We start from the raw sequence: 18,738 nt of genomic DNA on the forward strand, positions 1-18,738 counted from the left end.
AGTACTACATGTAATGTATACAAATGTCAAAATTAATATTGGGTTATATAATCCTTAAGTATAGTCGGAATTTGAGGTCTTCACTTTGTTGATAGGATTTTCTCAATTTTTCTAGAGATTATGATTTTTCTTGTCTATCATACATCCGAAAAATAATTTTAGTATCTACAATGTAGAAGCAGATATTTACCGTGTTTTACAGCAACACCACCACACTTCTTCTCTGAGTTGAACGGAAAAGCATGAAGCTAGAATCTCGAAAATTCATCCACAGCTGAAGGAGAGGAAACATACGAATCATTTTTCCACTCCTAAGTGTAAAACTGCGTTGGAAGTTGAAAACAATAAAACTCAAATATTAAACCTTGATTTCCCAGCCAAGAATGGCCTTTTTCTGTTGGTGAACCAGACAACTCTAATCCAACTACCGCCGCCCTGTCAGCAAATAAAATCCCATGAGCAATGTTAAAGAGCTTATCTAGAAAATCTTGAACTTCATTTGTTGAGAGGTATGACATCACGCACCACAATATCATAGATAGAATTTTCCACCTCTTGTCACCTGTGCAGCAATCAACACATGTATAGTGTAACTAAGGAGGGAAGAAGAAAAATGAGTATTGAGGGAGGAAAAATTACATTGGTGCAAATCTATTACCTATAGTATGTTTCACTTTAATCATTCAGGTTCCGAGGCTGGAGAGGTTATTTGTAGTCACTGACAGCTGCAGAGGAGAACAAAGCATCAGAACAACACCAAGAGTAAATATCAAAAATGCTCATATTTAAGTGAAACAAGTTAATATTACCCGTGACAACAATCAAAATAATCACTGCAAATGCAGTGCTTCCTCCATCATACCATCCTTCTTTGATACCCTGTCGAAGATTATGTAAGACAAAGGTTAAATTGCAGTTGACGGTACACTTGTGAAAGTGAAAAGAGCAAGATCTAACTAAACTGATTTCATTACAAACCTCTGTTTTTAATCCCAAGTGCTAAAGACGCTACTGCAACAACCATCAAAATGATCAAAGTGAGATCATGGCAAGCATCCTGAGAGTGAGAAAAAAAAAAAAAACCAACACGCCTTGTGAGAATGAGCAGGGAAAACCTAGGCTACACAGAACAAACAACGCAGGGAAAACCTAGGCTACACAGAACAAACAACAAATGCGCATCTCCACACCTGAAACCACAAATGGTCCAGCGATGCCTTTCTCTGGTAGTATCTGAGCAAATTTAACAATCCTTGAAGCTGATGCAACAACAAAAAACATGCACACCAAAGTTAGCGAGAGACGAGAGATAAAAATAAAAAAGTAACCAGACATAAATAAGCGCGTCTCATGAGTGGAAACTTACCCAGTCCATATTGCTGCTTGTTGTTGTGATCCTTTGACAACATAATGACAAAGCAACCTGAGAGAAAAAGCAAAGAAGACTATTAGAAACCAAGCATTTACACATATGAAACAACAACACAAAAGGGAGAAACGGATCTAGGTCTTACTCTCCACTGTTAGCAGGGACGCAGAACGTATTGCTGTCAAAGTCGGGGTTGGTTTTCACTCTTACCAGACTCCAAGGCGGCAATGACTTCAAGAGAGTCTTCGTCTTCATCCTTGCAGTCGCAGAAGAGAACACGCGAGACCAACACTGAAAAATCAATTAAAATAGTAAGGTCAAACCAAGATTATACAGATGTAAGTGTTAGATTATAGTATAATATAGAGATGAACTTACTTGGAGAATGACTTCCCTATCCATCGCGTAGATCTCCACCTGATATAGAGAAGCAATAGACTTAATAATTGAAGCTTTAAAACTAAGAATGCAAAGACTCATGAACATAAGGCTTAATCCAAATCTAAATCCTTTGTAATTACCGATATCAGTTTCGTCGTTGTATTCATCAAAGACCTGCAACAGTATCATGCTTCAAAAACTAAGAACGATGGAACAACAATTTTGAACATAAGAGTTGCAGAGCTAAAACAGAAAACAAAAGACACTTACATTGTTATAGTAGCCCATGTCGACACAAGGTTCTGTAAAACCAAAACCTGAAGCACTGATCTGACGAAAAACAGGTTGGATTTAACAATTATCTGCATCAATATGGATAGCATTTCAGATAGATCAAACAATAAGTAATATGCGTAATGAGACACAAACCAGAAAGTTATGAAGCAGCAAACTAATAACGAAGATCCTAAATTCCAAATATTTCCACCAAGATAATTCCCTTTAACTTCTGATCTTAAACGAATCACACTTAAGTGATAGCGATGTAATTTTGTACCTTGCTTTCGGTAAGACGATAATAGTTCAGCAACACTCCGCTATGAGCATCAACGTTAGGCCACGGGTGGTTCTTGATCTGTAACAGCGATTACAAGATTCATAAAAGCAAAGGAAAACAGAAATGTGGTAGCACATGAATGATAATGTAAATAGTACCTTTCCAGGCTCAGTTAGAATAGGAGGCACCAACCACTTCATAAAGCTTGAGGACCTATCGAGTTAAATAATTTGTGAGCCAGTTAAAAAGAAAGTATGACCAAATAAATATTAAAGGGGGGAAAACGTTACCAGCCTGAGAAAAAGCAAAAGCTGAACAACCACCACCAGTGATCCCCCACGCTTAGGACGAGAAGTTGCCAAAGACCCATAAAACCCACACCAAAGAACCGGATAATCCTAAAACACAAGATAAAGGGAGTTAAACCCAATCCTGGATTTTCAATCTATTGCTAACAAGCAACAACGATGGTGAAGTGAGGAATGAGACCAAATTATATGAGAAAATGTAATAAAAAAAAAAAAAAAAAAAAAACGCCAAGAATTGCAAAATGTAAAAGTTGCAAAGTTTCACCTTTTGGAGGACATGTAACCTCTCCATGTTTACACTCTTTGGCCGCTCTAGTGGCAATCGAAGAGCCCGGTCCTATATCAGCTGAAACAAGAAAGAGAAAACAACATCACAAAGATGAGTGTGGGTTTATTCAACAAGAATTGTCAATAGCGCCAAAGTATGTCTGTGTATGTACCTGTGAGCAGATGAAGAGACTCTTTGAGACAGCCAAAAAGCAGTGTAGTATCTGTGAGCAGATGAAGAGACTCCTTGAGACAGCCAAAAAGCAGTGTAGAATTTGTATCTGAAACAAAGTTCAGTCAATTAATTATAACCAAGATTCAGCAAAACAAGACCCAGGGTTTAACACTTAAGTGATAACAATGCAGGTTTGTACCTTGTTTTCGGTTAAACGATAATAGTTCGGCAGCACTCCGCTATGAGCATCAACGTTAGGCCACAGGTGGTTCTTGACCTGTAACAATTACAAGATATTCATAAAACCTAAGAAAAATCAGAAAGCTGGTAGCACAAGAATGATAAAGTAAATAGTACCTTCCGCAGGCTCAGTTAGAATAGGAGGCACCAAACACTTCACAAAGCTTGGGGACCTATAGAGTTAAATTATTCTGTGAGCCAATAAAATCAAAAGATGCAACAAAGAGAGAAGAACAGAGTTAACTTACCTTAAGCAGTACGAGTCTTCTTCTTCATTCTTCAATCCATCTCTGACCAGCAGCAGGTATACTGATTCTTGGCTCCTCTTGTTAAAACCTAAAGGAGACAAACTCGTTACTAAGCAAACATAAACAAGAGAGATTTCAAGTAATTTAAAAAAGTGGAGAAACAAATCTCACCCCAACACTCTCCAGAAGATTAACAGTATCATAGATTTGTGGTCGTCTCTCTGGACTCCTGAAACAAACGCCAATTCAATCTCCAGAATAGGATTTGACCATCGTTGTGTAAGACTGCAACATCTAGAGAAGGAAGAAGCAACAGCAAAAAACCATAAGAAAAAATATATCAGTTAGTTTCTCTATTGTGTGTGTAACGAAGAATAAACTTTAAAGGGGCGGAATTAAACTCACAACTTAAGGATGGGGAGAATTTGAAATGGACAAAGGAGGAAGACTCAGAACCTGTCTCGAGTGACCTCAGCAATATAAAGCAGAAATCACCAGCTCTCCTCATATGATCCTGCAAAAAAATGGATTTCATATCAGAAAGAAAAAAAACAAGACAAGGGAGTAGAAACCAAAATGTTGCAGCAAAAACATTAGTTGTCAATCAGACCTTCAAATGTTGCCATGGAGCAGATGATGGGAGCCCACGTACAGTAACTGCAAAAAAAAAAAAAAAAAAAAAGAGGCATCCAAGAATCAGAAGAAGTGAAGTGAGACCAGATATTATCAAACACCAAATTCATCTAAGAGCAAGTAACACAAACCTCAAAATTCAGAATGTCTTCTTATAGCTTCCATTAGGATCACTGAAGATGTATCTGTATGCTGGTTAGTATTAGTTAGTAAAAAACTGAAAAATCCAAGTGAAAAGAAGCAAGAAAGAGAGAAGAACATAGTTAACTTACCTTAAGCAGTTAGCTTAAGTCTTCTTCTTCTTCACTGTTCAATCCATCTCTCTGAGATAAAGCAGACTTGAGTATTCTTCTTCTTCATTCTTCAATCCATCTCTCTGACCTGCACAACATATACCCGAATTAAATTAAAAGCAAACAAAAAAAAAACAAAAAAACCCTAGGATTTATGAAACCTGTACTTGGCGGTCGGTCAAATCAGAATAAGAAACGCCATCATCCGGCTCCTCTGATCATCATTTGGCACCAATATCTTCCTGCAAATTCATCAACCGAGATACTCAAAGAGTTAGAAGACAAGACAAGACAAGTGAATGAGGTCTGAGCATAACTTAAAAGTAAACACTAGAATTTGTATTACCTTTAGTTGGTCGATCAAACCAGATGAGAGAAAGTTGAAGAAGAAGAAACGCCATGGAACCACTTGCCTGAGTAAAGCGAAAACATTCACCAAAAGAAAGAAACACACAAAGCCATCAAAAAGCAAATTCGACTCACTTTTATGGAAGCGGACAAGGGAAGAAAGGCTTATATTACCTTCAAAAATTAGTTTGATGTTGTTACCTTAAAAACCCTCTCCATCAACCGTTTTTGTTCTGAATCTACTTCACCCTCCAAAAAATCTGGTTGGAACACTCGAACACACATCTGTTTCACCCAAAGAAACAAACAAACCAAATATTTAAGATCACCGTATACAAACAAAAGCTAGACTCTTATTTCAAAAGTAAAAAACATTCAAAACTCTTTTTAAAGAAAAGAGAAGAGTTAAAGGAATCAGAGAGTTAAAAGAGTTTATTACCTGTGGATGAGAATTGTTAGCATGAGGCAATGACAAGTACCTTTTATTTCAAAGGGTGGTGCGCTGAATTCTAGTGCCTTGTCGAGTTCCAACTTCAGTAGCACCTTGTTGTTCAACAACATAAAAAAAAAAATAGAAATATTGGATGAACTTGAAACAGGACAAAAAACAAGAAAAAGATAGAGGAATTTAAGAGAGCTTACAAAGCAAGAAGAGGAGTATTCCATGGTTAAGGTCATAATCCCTCACACACACTTGAGTAGCACCTTGTTGTTCAAAACAAAAACAAAAAGAGAGTAATGGTTAAGGGAGATAGATAAACTTGAAACAGAAGAAAAAAACTCTCTGAACAGGATAAAAATTTGGGATGACTTACAGACCAATAAAGAAGAAGAGGATTTTGTTGCCATCCTTAGGGTCCATAATTCAGCATCATCCTTAACATCAATGGGAAGGAAGTGCACCATATATATCTTCAGCAACAACAAAACCAAAAAGTCTCAGTTTCACTTATGGATGGGGAAGTATTGAGTAACTGTGAGCAATGGTACGAATTGCCTGCGTAAAGCAAAAAAAAATATCAGAAGAAGTGAAGTGAGACCAAATATTATAAAATACCAACTTCATCTAAGAGCAAGTAACACAAACCTAAGAATTCAGAGTGTCTTCTTATAACTTCCATTAGGATCACTGAAGATGTATGTGTATGCTGGTTAGTATTAGTTAGTAAAAAACTGAAAAATCCAAGTAAAAAGAAGCAAGAATCAGAGAAGAACAGAGTTAACTTACCTTAAGCAGTCTTCTTCTTCTCCACTCTCCAATCCATCTCTTTGACATAAAGCAGACCCGAGTATTCTTCTTCTTTATTCTTTAATCCATCTTTCTGACATGCACAACATGTACCAGAATTAGATTAAAACAAAACCAAAAAAAACCCTAGAATTTACAAAACCTGTACTTGGCGGTCAAATTAAAAGAAGAAACGCCATCATCCGGCTCCTCCGATCATCACTTGGCACCAATATCTTCCTGCAAATTCATCAACCGAGATACTCAAAGAGTTAGAAGACAAGACAAGGCAAGACAAGACAAAGAGAATGAGGTCTTAACATAACTTAAAAGTAAACCCTAGAATTTGTATTACCTTTAGTTGGTCGATCAAATCAGATGAGAGAAAGCTGGAGAAGAAGAAGAAGAAACGCCATGGAAACCATATCCTGCTTGCTAATTCATTCATCAATAAGAAGACAAAGAGAACCCTAATTCTGGGTCTTCAAACATAAACCCTAGCTCTGCTTTGAATCTTCTTCGGTCTTCAAAAATTAGAGGAAGGAGAAAAAAAAAAAAAAAAACAATCTTACGCCATTAAAGAAGAGAACGAAAAGGTATCTCCTCCTAATTTTTTTTTTTTTTTTTTTTTCGGTGAAGAGAGTGAAGAAGAAGAGTCTCAGTGTTTAAGAGATGTTGAGATCAAGAGCAGTATTTATTATAAACAACAAACACATATTTGTTTATGTTTAGGATTAAGATTAGGGGTTACTAAAAAAAAAGAACCGAACCGTTTATAAGGAAAAAGAAAAGGAAATTATAACGTTTTTCCTTTTCCATTTAACTATAGTCATTACATAATGGGCTTATTTACATACCGAAGCCCATATAAAGCCCAAATATCTAAACCGACATGTAAATTAATGGACTCTCTCAAAAAAAAAAAAACACTTAGGAAACGTAGGGCTTTTTATTGCAACTCAGATCAACACGACTGTTTACTGTATTATGATGTAAAACATGTAAGAATTAACATCAAAGTGGCTGTAGTTTAGTGGTAAGAATTCCACGTTGTGGCCGTGGAGACCTGGGCTCGAATCCCAGCAGCCACATTTTAAATCTTTTTTTCATCGAAGGGTACTGCTGTCTTTTAATTCGTCATTAGATCCTGACCGTTCATCTCTCCACCTGTCCTCTAATTTAAAAAACCTAAACTTGATCTAATTGGGCTGGGCCGAAACATTAAAATATCTTTGTTTGTAAGATCTTTCAGTTTCCCTTTCAAGTTTACATAACCATATAGAAGATAATGGTGAACTGTTTTCTCCTCTAATTTGTGTTTGGATATTTTGATTAAAAATCTATATAACATATTGTAACATTTGCTAATGATTACAAATTTCTCCTCTAACATTTTCTAATGATTACAAATTCCTATATGAACATTCATATTTTCTGAAAAAAGGTTTGAACAAGAGAAAATACTAAATCAAGCCCAATGTTGTTGTTGCTCTTCCTCTTCCAAACCATTATCTTCTTCGTTAGAACTTAATGTATCTTCCTCAGATTCCTATCAAAAAGAATGACCAACGAACATTATAAGTATACATATAGAGAGATACACAGAGTTGTAACTTAAAATTTGATTGTAGAATGTAAAAATGGAGTTAATCGTTAATTAAAGAAAGAAAAACAAGAAATATAACACTCAACAGTCCATGTTTGGGGAGCTTACGAGATATTCATATCGGAGACTCCTCTGAATAGCTGTGATAGTTCGAATGATAACGAGCATCGGCAATAGTATGCCAATGGCCTTCAATGTTAATACCTGCCCATTATTTTCACCATTCATCTTACTTTAAAAAACATATAAAACTAAGTAATAGTAAATCATATTTTTTTTTGTATCTCTAGAAATAAAAATCTTAATTAGAAAAGGAAGAGCAATTTACCGTGAAAATTGTGAAGGGATACTCCTCGGTTCCATAAACCACATCAAATGCATGCTTTATCAACAACACCACCGAAAACTACATAAAAAGAATATAAATATCAAATTAGTACCAACAAAAATAAGAGTCACGCCGTAAAAGATGTAACATAAGGATATGGGTATTATATGATATGATAATTTGCCCAGATAAAATTGGTTTGGTTCAATTTGGGCATGGCTTGAATATGGGTTAAAGCTTTGAAAAGACGTCATGTAAATTGGGATATGTCACCCACTTATAACTATGAACCATTTCCGAATTTAGTAAACAGAGACATTCTTTTGGTTCCAAAAGAAAACACCTTTTTCTTTTCGTTAGGTTTTTTGGTCGACCAAACCTAAGTAAACCCGAGCAAACCAAACTCACCAAACCTAAGTAACCAGGCCAGCCAAACTCACTGAACCTAAAGTGCCTAGTTTTCTAATGAATCCGTAACCATCATTCTAATCTAGTGTTCTTTGTAACCCTGGTATTCGCGTAGCAGTAGCACCACTGAACTTGAACCATCTCCACGAGTGTTCAAAAGTGTTATAGATTTGTTATTCACTTATTGTTTCAACGATGCTCCTATTTAAACAAGCACACTAATTTAAATTTAAATTTATTAGTATCAAAATAAATTAAATGATAATACAAGTACCCGTTTTTGTTAGCAATTAATTGATTCAATAACTTTGTTATAAATTTCTAAACGATTGGTAATCAAGTGGACATAATGATTATCATTAGTGGTTACCAATCATGCGAACCTTAAATGTCGATTCGATAGAAGTGGTTGCCATTTCTGATTTGGACCTCACGTAAACCAAAGATTGGTCTTTCATGATACATCGCATCAATGCCTTAATATTTAGCTAATTTGTTTAATATTTAGTGTATAAATCCTCCACGTAATAATCTTATTATAGACTTAAATGCTTACTAATAATTATATTACGTATGTTTTTTTTTTTAAACTTAAGGGGGATCGATATAGAACTTACAACGAGAGCCAAGAATGTACAACAAGAGGCGCCTCTATCAGCACCAGAGTTGCATTCTTGGAAATCTGCTGATCCTGCTCTGCTCACTAATCTTCTTCTATTTCTTCTTCTTCCTCCATTTCCTCTCCTCGCTATATGTAAATTATCTCTGTTCATAAATTAAGTTAATATTTTTTTTCAATTTGTTTTGGACTGTTGTTGTTATTATTAGAATCATAATAATAATAATAATAATAATAATAATAATAATAATAATATTAATAAGAAAATGTGTAAGGATTTAAATAATTGGAGAACCAACAAAAAAAAAAAGACAGATCAATTGCTGGAGTTTGGTGGAAATTAATTAAAACCTTAAATATTTTTGTTTTTAAGAAAATTAATACCCGATTGTGACTGTTGCTGCTTCGATCAATGGACATGGTTTTGAAGTTGTGGTATATCCAGGTTTATACTCCTGAAAAAAAATATTTAATTAGTGTGTTTCTTTTCCATGCATATATAATTATCGATCTCATTATAAATCACTTTTAATACAAATATTATCAAAACAGAATCCAAATACTATACAGCCAGAAACAGAAAAGTACCTCCGACAAGTTCGGTAGGGGTCCCATAACTCGATGGATCCAGTTACCATTTTTGTTTCTAACTCTTTGTTGTAAATCCATTGTAAAATAAATATATACAACTCGGAAGAAAAGTTATGAAAGTTTTAAACAGCGTGGCATTGGCTCATTGATTACGATCTTTTACGAGAATCGAATATTTTTCCTTTTTCTAATTTTGCAAAAAAAAAAAAAAAAAAAAAAATTACGGGACACGTAGGATAACACGTATCGTTGTTATTCAAGAAAACTAGATGAAAACTTCGAAAGAAGAAGAAGAAAACAATTACGTAAATTCAAATTTTTTGTGAGATGATAAATTGGGAAACAAATTATAATTTTAACATCACATAAGCATAAATAACCCCAAAATTACCCCGAAAAAATAAAAGAAATATAAATAAACTCTAATTGATGTTAGAAAACAAACCTGGAGACAAATTTCACAAATTGTGTTTCCTTTCTCATCGCACCATCGTTGTATGCAATCTCTATGAGCGAACTGAATAAAAAAATAATCAATATGCAAAGTTCTTTTTTCAAATTTGAAAATTTAATAGAATCAAGTTAATATAATTTATATATATAAAAAATACAAATCTTGATTACGAAGATACCTTGATGGTCCCTGAGCAAGAACAAGGAGCTTCAAAGTAGCTCTCAGCTTCTTCTTCGTGACAGATTCTACACCGAGTTGAACTCGGTTTCGAGTAAGTTTCATCTATAAACAAAACTACATCACCCATCTCCTTCTCGATCGTTCCGATCTCTCCGTTTTAAAAAGCTCTGCTTTTCAAAAAAAAAAAAAAAAAAAAAAAAAAGGCTTTGCTCTGTTTTTTGTTTTTGTTGTTTTGCCCTGCCTCTGACGAAAAACGAACATATAAGTAAAGAGAAAAAAGTCCAACTTTAAAAGGAGTTCGTAAGCGAACAACGTCGAATTGACAAGTTTACCCTTTTCTCTGATCGTTTTTTTGTGGATATAAAATATATATATTCCTTAATTTGGATTGTTAATGGTCCTAGATTATAATAATTATTTTACTAATCTGTAATAACACTTTTTATAATTACTTATTAAATTAGATTGATTTATTTTTAATTGCTTTATAGATATAACATTAATTATTGGGTGTTTTTGTAAAGGTGTATCTACAAAAGCCTAATAATTTCTTTAATTAAATTACATGGTAAATTTTGAATGGTTAATTAATTAAAAGATGAATTAAAAAAGGGGGTTGAATGGAAGATTTTTTCCGAACTAGAGAGCGTTTTGTTTTTCAAAAACTACACTGTGAGCTTTGTGAAAGCTGGAACAGTGGATCGATATATAGAAAGGTTTGTATACTACTAGTTACGAGATCACACAGGTCAAAGCTCACGGCTGTATTCTTTGTCATCTACCTTTTGTTTAGTATAATACTCCATTGGACAGCACAATATAAATATAGTAAGTATATCTGTATATGTTATGTATTTAGTCAATTAAATATATTACGACTCTAACAGTCATAATGCATGTTTACGTATAAGTACGACAGCGACAAACCCATACGAATATTTTAGATATAATCCAATTCTCCACCACTATATAATTATGATAACTATTTTTAGTTGTTTGTTGAAGAAATGTTATTATCCTTATTTCTTGGGCTCTTGAAAGAAGTTTTCAATTTTTCGAGATTTTATACTACATGTTTTCTTGATCTTTGTGAAATGATGTTGTATATTTCTTCCCAAAATTAGTTATTATGTGAACAGTACTCGTTGTTATGTGACGTCTAACTAGTTGTTTATAAGCGAAGAAATATAAACTTCGATGATGGATGGTTAATGCATAAACTTTTAGCACACGTTGAGATAAAGAATGCCATACACATAAGAAAATTCCTTTAGCTTTTTGATTTCCCCCACTCTCAAGGTACACTTGGACGCAGACATTTTAGGCTTATCTTATTTGGTTCCGATCTTATCTACTACGTTTCAGTTTTTTTTCGGCTGGTTATTATTATTATTAACATCCACAAACGCAAAAAACAAAAACAATATTGATGGTCGACATATTAATCATCTCCCATTAATGGTGACAAAAAAAAATACACGAGGTTACAGTAATTATTTGTACTAGAAAATACACTGACAAAAAAAAAAAAAAAAAAAAAAAAAAAAAAAAAAAAAAACCAAAGTTCACTTTATATCTTTCGTATTAATAATTTCACGAAAATATCATCATAAGAATGCGACTCCCACGTTTCTTATCAAAACATTACCTCTTTCAAAGTTCACTTTATCCCATTTCAATATATAATAGTTGGAATTAACAACCAATTTTAATTCCAAGAACTCGGTTGATAATCACCAATCAAACCAAGATTTTCACTATTTTTGTTTGTTTGTTTGTTTGGTTTGACTACTTGCACACAAATTATATAATCTAGCTAAACCTATGGTATCATAGTGTGTGTGAATTGTAGAAAACGATAGAGACCATTTCCACTTGCTAAGCAAAATATCTCCTCTCTAAATCTAATGGACCCATTTACAAAAAAAGCCTGAACTGAAAGTGAGTGCGTGGCCTCACACGGCGCCGTTTTCATGGGCCTTTTTCGTTATCTGACCAATTTCAGGAATCTACACACTGCATGCCGTTTGTTACAACAGACTTCAGAATCTATACACTGCATGCCGCTTTTGTTACAACAGACTTCAGAATCTCCCACAAGTTTGCTTCTTTAGCTCATCTCCGAAGCTAAAAAAAAAAAAAATCGAAGAAAAGGTTGATAACGACGATCGCGTATCGGATCTGGGGTTTAGGAAGATCGTGAGGCGATGTTCTTGGTAGATTGGTTCTACGGCGTGCTAGCTTCGCTAGGTCTATGGCAGAAAGAAGCCAAGATCTTGTTTCTAGGTCTCGATAACGCTGGTAAAACCACCTTGCTTCACATGTTGAAAGACGAGGTTCGCTTCCTCTCTCGCCTTCTTCCTTCTTCTAGTTTCTGCTATCGAATCGATCCAATTTTCGTTTTGCGATTTCCTTTTGTTGTTCGATTCGTCGACAAATTAGATCTTCAATTTCGTATTTGATTGGAATCTGGGTGTTGAGTGAGCTTTTCAAAAGTGTCTAATTTTGAACCTAGCAATTAGATTTGCTTTCGTATTCACTCAAATCCAAATTAGGGTTTACTTTGATTTCACTTTTGTTTCCTGATATGAATTACTTTATGATTGTGTGTATCAAAAAAAAAAAAAAAAAAAAATTGGGTGATTTGAGCTGATCGTTTTGGAGTTGGTTTGTTTAAACAGAGATTAGTGCAGCATCAACCAACTCAGCATCCAACCTCGGAAGAACTTAGCATTGGCAAAATCAAATTCAAGGCTTTTGACTTGGGTGGTCATCAAATCGCAAGAAGAGTGTGGAAAGATTACTATGCTAAGGTTATTATCATCTTATTCTCCATCTGTAGAAGCCTTCTTTTAGTTTCGTCTATGCGTTGTCGTTTTCGAATCGAAGTTTTCATTAGGTAGAGGGGTATTTGATTCTTCTTGAGGGTTTTCACAGGTTGATGCTGTGGTCTACTTAGTGGATGCTTATGACAAAGAGAGATTTGCAGAATCGAAAAAGGAGCTTGATGCACTCCTCTCTGACGAATCCTTAGCCACTGTCCCATTCCTCATCCTAGGGAACAAAATCGACATACCTTACGCTGCATCTGAGGACGAGCTTCGGTTCCACCTTGGTCTCTCCAATTTCACCACCGGTAAAGGCAAAGTGAATCTAACTGATTCGAATGTGAGACCGTTGGAGGTGTTTATGTGCAGCATTGTTCGAAAAATGGGTTATGGTGAAGGCTTCAAGTGGCTATCTCAATACATCAAATAGACAGGCGCCATCGGCAAGTCTATAGTATCCTTCTCCTTCCTCTGTTTCTCGTATTTTGCTTCTCCTACTTTAGCTGTTCTGTCTTGTTTGCTTACAACCTTGTTACCTGTTGGTTTATTTAGATTCCTACTCTGAATATATTCCATCAGGTTCTTTTGTAATTTCATCTGCGGATGATCTGATCTTTAAGATTCGACGTCGTTTCTTGTTTAGTGTGTTTAAAATAAATAAAAATGTTACCTATGTGTAATTTTTGTATGAGTACTCAAACAACATAGGAGAGATTTCAGTTTGGGGGTAACGAAATACAATTCCGTATGAGCTCCTTCACGAAGTCAACTATAACAACGCAATGGGCCGTCCCAACTGGACCGGATCATCTTTCTAGAAAAAGATGACAACAAAGATTGAGTGTAATTTAGTGGACCACAACTAAAAGTACTGTTTCTGTTCTCGGCATACGACATCAGAAGCTAACACTTAAGTCACAATCATATTCATATATTTATTATTCGCGATTCGATCAATCGGAAAATGAACTTATTTGGTTTGAAATCTTTCCATGCTAATAAGTTTAACCTGGATCTCATAAACAAGATAAAACGCTTTACAAACAGAGTCATAAGAATTCTGTTTAACTAAACTTTTTCATCCGAAGGGAATGACCTAAATAGCGTAATTAAACCCGATCAGCTTTAATCTAGTATTCCCATAGTTCGAGCAGAGTAGAATCTCTGACCTTTAAATTTCACATGGTCAAGCTAATGGATGGCAGAGAATGTTTTCATTCCCGTTGAAGATATCTTTTACTTCTGCTTTGTTTTCAACACTCTCCGGCGGCTTTGCCTTCTTCACAAGCATTCCAATTAATATCCTTCCCTATCATTCTAGTCTCTTCCAATAATAAATATAAATAAACAATATTCCAGTTTTAGTAGTATAACTAACGGTAACCCATACTATTGTTCTTGAAGAGGATAAACATGAAAGGTATTTCTGGCTCACAAGAAATGTGCTTATACGTACACTTGTTTGGCTGTTCCATTAATGATTTTTCGTATCAACGAAAAATTTTGAAATAGACATTTGAACATATTATGGGAAAAATGTTATTTTTATAATGGTATATCTTCTTTTTTTGGCTTTCTGGTTGGTCCACTTACATTAACAGTCTCTACATAAAATTTATGTAGAAGAAACAAAAAGAAATGACAATTTCATTCCTTACCCCCCTCAGTCGATGATGCAAGTGTAATTTGGATAAGAATGCCCATTCTCTCTGTGTCATCTTTTTCTTTTGCTTTTATTTATTTTATATATATGAAATACGGAACATAACTTTTTAATGAATTATTGAGTTTAGAAATTCGTATCAAAATGGAACTTAAAAACTTCTTATTTACTAGTTGGTTCACTTTGATTAAGTTTTCACAACAATTTTGTATAAGATAACAGCAAAATAATGAATTCTGTTGAAATGTTGAATTCGTATATCTGTTGAAAGGTTGAAGTGATTTAAAGTACTTTTTCTGTTAGATAAAATGATGGGAATTAATAATCATATAAGTTCATAAAATGAAGATCTTATCTGTTAATGTCAACATCATATGAGTGTCTGATGGTGGTGGTGGATAACGTTTTAACGTTATAACTGCCGCATCCTTTATATCTATCTCAAGCAAAAGGACCCAAACCAAAGTTCATTATTAGTCCCTCCGATCCTCCATTGTTCTCAACGCTTTGCTTTATTCACAACCAACCAATTGTACTCCTTAAATTTCATTATTATACTGTTTTTTAAACAAAAATTCATAACATTTATATACACCTTTTTTCGCTATATGTATACCTTATTGTTGCAGAAGAGGTTACATATGCAAGGTATCTCTGGTTCAAAAGAAATGGGTGTACACTTGTTATCCATATCATCAGAATAATAATAATATATTTTAAAAAATACATATTACATATAAAAACAAAACTATTATTAATCTCCTGAAACAAAATAATTTGATGCAAACGTAGTATAAATCTTAACTAAGATAAATCGTTAAGCGTTAATAAAATTTTTTTTTAATGGAAGTAGAAAACATATCACACGGGAGACACGAATAATAAAGTTCACCAATCAAGACAAGGTAAGGTATGATTCACCGCAAGTGGACTTTTGATTCCCTTTTTTCCCCTTTGTGTTTATATCTAATTAGTGTTATAATATTTGATTGGTTTTGTAATTTTAGAACACCGTCGTCTTCTTGAGTATTTAATCAAATAAAATAAAATCATAGTCGGTAAATTATTTATGGGGGAAAATACTGAGTCAGGTAATATCGTATTTCTTTTAGTATCAAAGTAGTCAAATATATATAAAAAACAAAGATTGTGACAGTCATGTGCTAGTGTCATATGCTCGACTTTTTTGTTAAATAATTTTGATTCATACAACTAAAAGAATCAGATGAGCCAGACCCAGCCAAGAACTGAGCCACAAACAAGACCTAATCCTAGGAAAACAACCATGAAGACGGCTGCAAGTTCTGCTTCCGATGCATGAACCGTTTTGGGAGCCATGATCATGAGCACGCTAGTGAGGTAGCCGTTGGTGAGGCCAAGCATGAACGTCAGAACAACCACTGGCACTTCTGTTCTAAGCCATTGCGGTCCACGTAAACATGCAGAGAAGAGAGGATAAAAGAGAAGCCTAACGATACAAGCCCATGTAGCGGACTTTATACTGTGCCATAGATAGAGTGCGGTGAGTGACTTGCCTAGGAAATCCGAGATGTTGTACACTGTGATGAGCAAAATAGGATACCAACTTTGGAGAAGATGGGACTTCAAATTCTCAGCTATAAATCCTGGAAATATTGATAAAGTAACGGTGTAGATTATTAGAATACCCGAAGCTGGCCACTTAATCTTCCTCCCAACCATCCATATAGTCAGAGTCGTATGCAAAGGTTGATGAAACTTGAGGTGTTGTTGCATTATTGGTAACTTGTGGAGCACGTTACAACAAATAACGCAGCATAAGAGTATGGTAGAGCTAACTATGAAATAGGAATGAGCACTAGTTCGCATTCCTTGCGGTGTCTGTGGCAGCGAAGCTTTAGTTGTAATCCTAAGGACAGAGATGATGATGCCTAGCAAAAACAGAGAAATCTTAGGGCTTTGCTGATTTTGCTGATTTGTACAGGACTAACTTGTAACAAAAGAGGTAACTAGTGTATTTTAATTTCAATTGTTATCAAAAGCGGTTTTACCTGAAGAGGCAGTGCCGGCGAAAATTGCTTGCATGTATTGTCTAGGAAGCTTTCCGGCTGAACCAATCAAACTTCCGCCGACCAATCCATCAGCTAAACCACATAGTGCGACTGATCCAACCATTATTATGTAAGAAACATTCTCATCCTTTTCACCTTTCCAAACCCAATCTAGGATAGGCGAAACCATCATGGAGATGATGAACATGAAAAACCCCAAGTTCATCCTCACTCTAAAGCTCAACCTTGTGTTCCAAGTCATCATCAAAACCAGAACAAGGACCGAGCAACTCATGTATGCCACGGTGAAAGTCTTCTCTACATGCTTGTCAGGATACAAGTAGCCAAAGTAATCAACGGCTGTGATCAAAGCGTTCCATGGTATTAAACTACCAGCACCCAACAAGAAATGGATCACGTAAGCAACTCTGTAAGCGTCTCTTGTCTCAACTTCATGAACAGTCACTTTCTCATGAATCATTGCAATTCTCATTTCTCTCTTGATCTCGCTACTTTGAGTTCTTGAAAGCTCTTTGATGTTGATTTCATTATAAAGCAAAGGTGATAGGGATTTGATTAGATGGGTTGTGAGGTTTGGTGGTAGCAAGACCAACACGAGTCACATCTTAACATAATTATTCGGGATTACGATTCTTTGATATAGCTCTAGAGATCAGAGCTAGTACAGAGAAACAAGAGACTATATGGTTTTTGGTGGGACACTGAAAACAGATGGGTTAGAATTAAAGTTTACTACTTTGTGCATGACATTGGTCGGGACTCGTCTTTTCGTACCCTTAATATTCCATTTAGTGACTACTTTCACATCTTCTTATGATCAATGATGCTTTTCCTTCCATTTTTTCTTTCCCCTAAAAACCTATAAATTATATATAGTGCTAATTAAGTTATAGTACGGGGGATTTTGTTCTTAATTTTACAAGTAATAAGAAAAATGTCTTCGAAGTCTTACTGCTGATTAGGTGTTTCCCAAGGCTCTCGAAATAACCAATGGGTTTATTACTTTAGTATAATAAGTTTCATAATGAACACCGAAGATATGAACCAATGGGGTGTGAGATTTGAAACACTAAAGTAACAAGAGCACAAGTTGATGTCTGTTCCAGACACGCATGCCCATACTCATATTCCACAATTTATTACTTTGCATTCTTCTTCGTGACCTCTTTCTTAGTCGCTCGAATTTATTTTTTTTAAATTATCTTTTCCTATTCTCACGGTTTTTACCCTGCCTATCGATTTCCACGGTTTCGTTTTTAAAAATTTTGGTCGTCTTTTAACATATTTCTATCATTTAAAATATACTTTCCCATCCCATGACGGTACATTATCTATTTTTTTTACTAATCACTAGTTCACTACCATAATATATATAACATGGTAATACTACTGATACATACCATATAAAATGGATTAACACACCTAGCTATAAGGTAAATCCAAATTAAACTACGGTTAAAACCAAATTTACTTATTAATGCTTACTCGAGTAACTAAACATATACTATTGACTAAAACATTAATACTCAACCAGAAAAAGATTCGATCTACATTCTATATAAAATGACTACCCACAAAATTTGTTCCACATCCCTTTACTCTGCCCAAACAATACGATATAGTACAAAGTATTACTCGCATATAAAATATTCGGATATCTATATCTATGTAAGAAATAATTCGTGGAATTCCATTTCACCGGCCACATGTAAAAGGGCAAAAAAAAAAAAAGTGAAGAAAATAAAAAGATCGTTAGGGAATTTAGAATGGTGACATCTCGTACAAGCCAAGTTAATTCGTTTACCTGCAAGTGGGAGTCATTGCACAAAACAAAAAAAAAAGATTGCTTCAGATATAAATCAACATTTTTTTTCTTTTGTTACGAGAAAAACCAACATTTAAATACGAAGTTATGTTAATTACAATTAATACTATGATTACAGTAATAAAATCTGAATTGAGAA

At 34.7% G+C, this 18,738-nt stretch overlaps 4 protein-coding genes and 1 non-coding gene across 57 annotated transcripts; 2 read left to right on the top strand and 3 right to left on the bottom strand.

The window, feature by feature from the left end:
- Window positions 1-14: 14 nt before the first annotated feature.
- Window positions 15-6,840, bottom strand: LOC104759912 (uncharacterized). Of its 50 annotated transcripts, none has more exons than XM_087507625.1 (35): window positions 6,402-6,840; window positions 6,216-6,286; window positions 6,047-6,140; window positions 5,906-5,947; window positions 5,634-5,815; window positions 5,461-5,523; window positions 5,298-5,361; window positions 4,993-5,103; window positions 4,817-4,883; window positions 4,638-4,712; window positions 4,450-4,558; window positions 4,309-4,362; window positions 4,155-4,201; window positions 3,950-4,058; window positions 3,716-3,838; window positions 3,545-3,632; window positions 3,414-3,469; window positions 3,256-3,333; window positions 3,055-3,162; window positions 2,880-2,960; window positions 2,597-2,704; window positions 2,465-2,519; window positions 2,307-2,384; window positions 2,021-2,112; window positions 1,891-1,924; window positions 1,748-1,786; window positions 1,515-1,660; window positions 1,367-1,423; window positions 1,191-1,259; window positions 979-1,057; window positions 810-879; window positions 659-725; window positions 526-562; window positions 365-435; window positions 15-274 (listed from the first exon to the last, which is right to left on the bottom strand). In XM_087507625.1, the coding sequence occupies exons 20-29, from the start codon at window positions 2,891-2,893 to the stop codon at window positions 1,244-1,246; spliced, it is 639 nt and encodes a 212-aa protein (XP_087363751.1). In that variant the 5' UTR covers window positions 2,894-2,960; window positions 3,055-3,162; window positions 3,256-3,333; window positions 3,414-3,469; window positions 3,545-3,632; window positions 3,716-3,838; window positions 3,950-4,058; window positions 4,155-4,201; window positions 4,309-4,362; window positions 4,450-4,558; window positions 4,638-4,712; window positions 4,817-4,883; window positions 4,993-5,103; window positions 5,298-5,361; window positions 5,461-5,523; window positions 5,634-5,815; window positions 5,906-5,947; window positions 6,047-6,140; window positions 6,216-6,286; window positions 6,402-6,840; the 3' UTR covers window positions 15-274; window positions 365-435; window positions 526-562; window positions 659-725; window positions 810-879; window positions 979-1,057; window positions 1,191-1,243. The 50 variants fall into 50 exon arrangements, with proteins under 50 accessions (XP_087363751.1, XP_087363745.1, XP_087363739.1 ...); XM_087507619.1 differs by having other exon boundaries at window positions 5,258-5,361; window positions 6,402-6,839; XM_087507613.1 differs by having other exon boundaries at window positions 2,601-2,704; window positions 4,309-4,369; window positions 5,020-5,103; window positions 5,638-5,815; window positions 6,402-6,795.
- Window positions 6,841-7,065: 225 nt separating this feature from the next.
- TRNAH-GUG (transfer RNA histidin (anticodon GUG)) lies at window positions 7,066-7,137 on the top strand. Its single transcript has one exon. It is a non-coding gene; the product is annotated as a tRNA-His (tRNA).
- Window positions 7,138-7,345: 208 nt separating this feature from the next.
- Window positions 7,346-10,496, bottom strand: LOC104759950 (uncharacterized). Of its 4 annotated transcripts, XM_010482819.2 has the most exons (8): window positions 10,231-10,493; window positions 10,044-10,115; window positions 9,596-9,785; window positions 9,392-9,462; window positions 9,006-9,153; window positions 7,981-8,058; window positions 7,761-7,856; window positions 7,346-7,595 (listed from the first exon to the last, which is right to left on the bottom strand). In XM_010482819.2, exons 3-8 carry the CDS (start codon window positions 9,674-9,676, stop codon window positions 7,515-7,517), a joined length of 555 nt encoding a protein of 184 aa, XP_010481121.1. In that variant the 5' UTR covers window positions 9,677-9,785; window positions 10,044-10,115; window positions 10,231-10,493; the 3' UTR covers window positions 7,346-7,514. The 4 variants fall into 4 exon arrangements, with proteins under 4 accessions (XP_010481121.1, XP_087363710.1, XP_087363709.1 ...); XM_087507584.1 differs by lacking the exon at window positions 9,596-9,785 and having other exon boundaries at window positions 8,020-8,058; window positions 10,231-10,496; XM_087507583.1 differs by lacking the exon at window positions 9,596-9,785 and having other exon boundaries at window positions 10,231-10,496.
- A 1,573-nt stretch (window positions 10,497-12,069) lies between these two features.
- On the top strand, window positions 12,070-13,740 carry LOC104759961 (small COPII coat GTPase SAR1A). The gene is made up of 3 exons (XM_010482825.3): window positions 12,070-12,568; window positions 12,914-13,045; window positions 13,170-13,740. The coding sequence occupies exons 1-3, from the start codon at window positions 12,440-12,442 to the stop codon at window positions 13,488-13,490; spliced, it is 582 nt and encodes a 193-aa protein (XP_010481127.1). The 5' UTR covers window positions 12,070-12,439; the 3' UTR covers window positions 13,491-13,740.
- Window positions 13,741-15,808: 2,068 nt separating this feature from the next.
- LOC104778529 (equilibrative nucleotide transporter 8-like) lies at window positions 15,809-17,428 on the bottom strand. The gene is made up of 2 exons (XM_087507638.1): window positions 16,754-17,428; window positions 15,809-16,633 (listed from the first exon to the last, which is right to left on the bottom strand). Exons 1-2 carry the CDS (start codon window positions 17,244-17,246, stop codon window positions 15,945-15,947), a joined length of 1,182 nt encoding a protein of 393 aa, XP_087363764.1. The 5' UTR covers window positions 17,247-17,428; the 3' UTR covers window positions 15,809-15,944.
- Between the last annotated feature and the right edge of the window lie 1,310 nt (window positions 17,429-18,738).

The sequence above is a fragment of the Camelina sativa genome, chromosome 3 (genome assembly GCF_030686135.1).
Source record: "Camelina sativa cultivar CO46 ecotype springtype chromosome 3, ASM3068613v1".
NCBI lineage: Eukaryota > Viridiplantae > Streptophyta > Magnoliopsida > Brassicales > Brassicaceae > Camelina > Camelina sativa.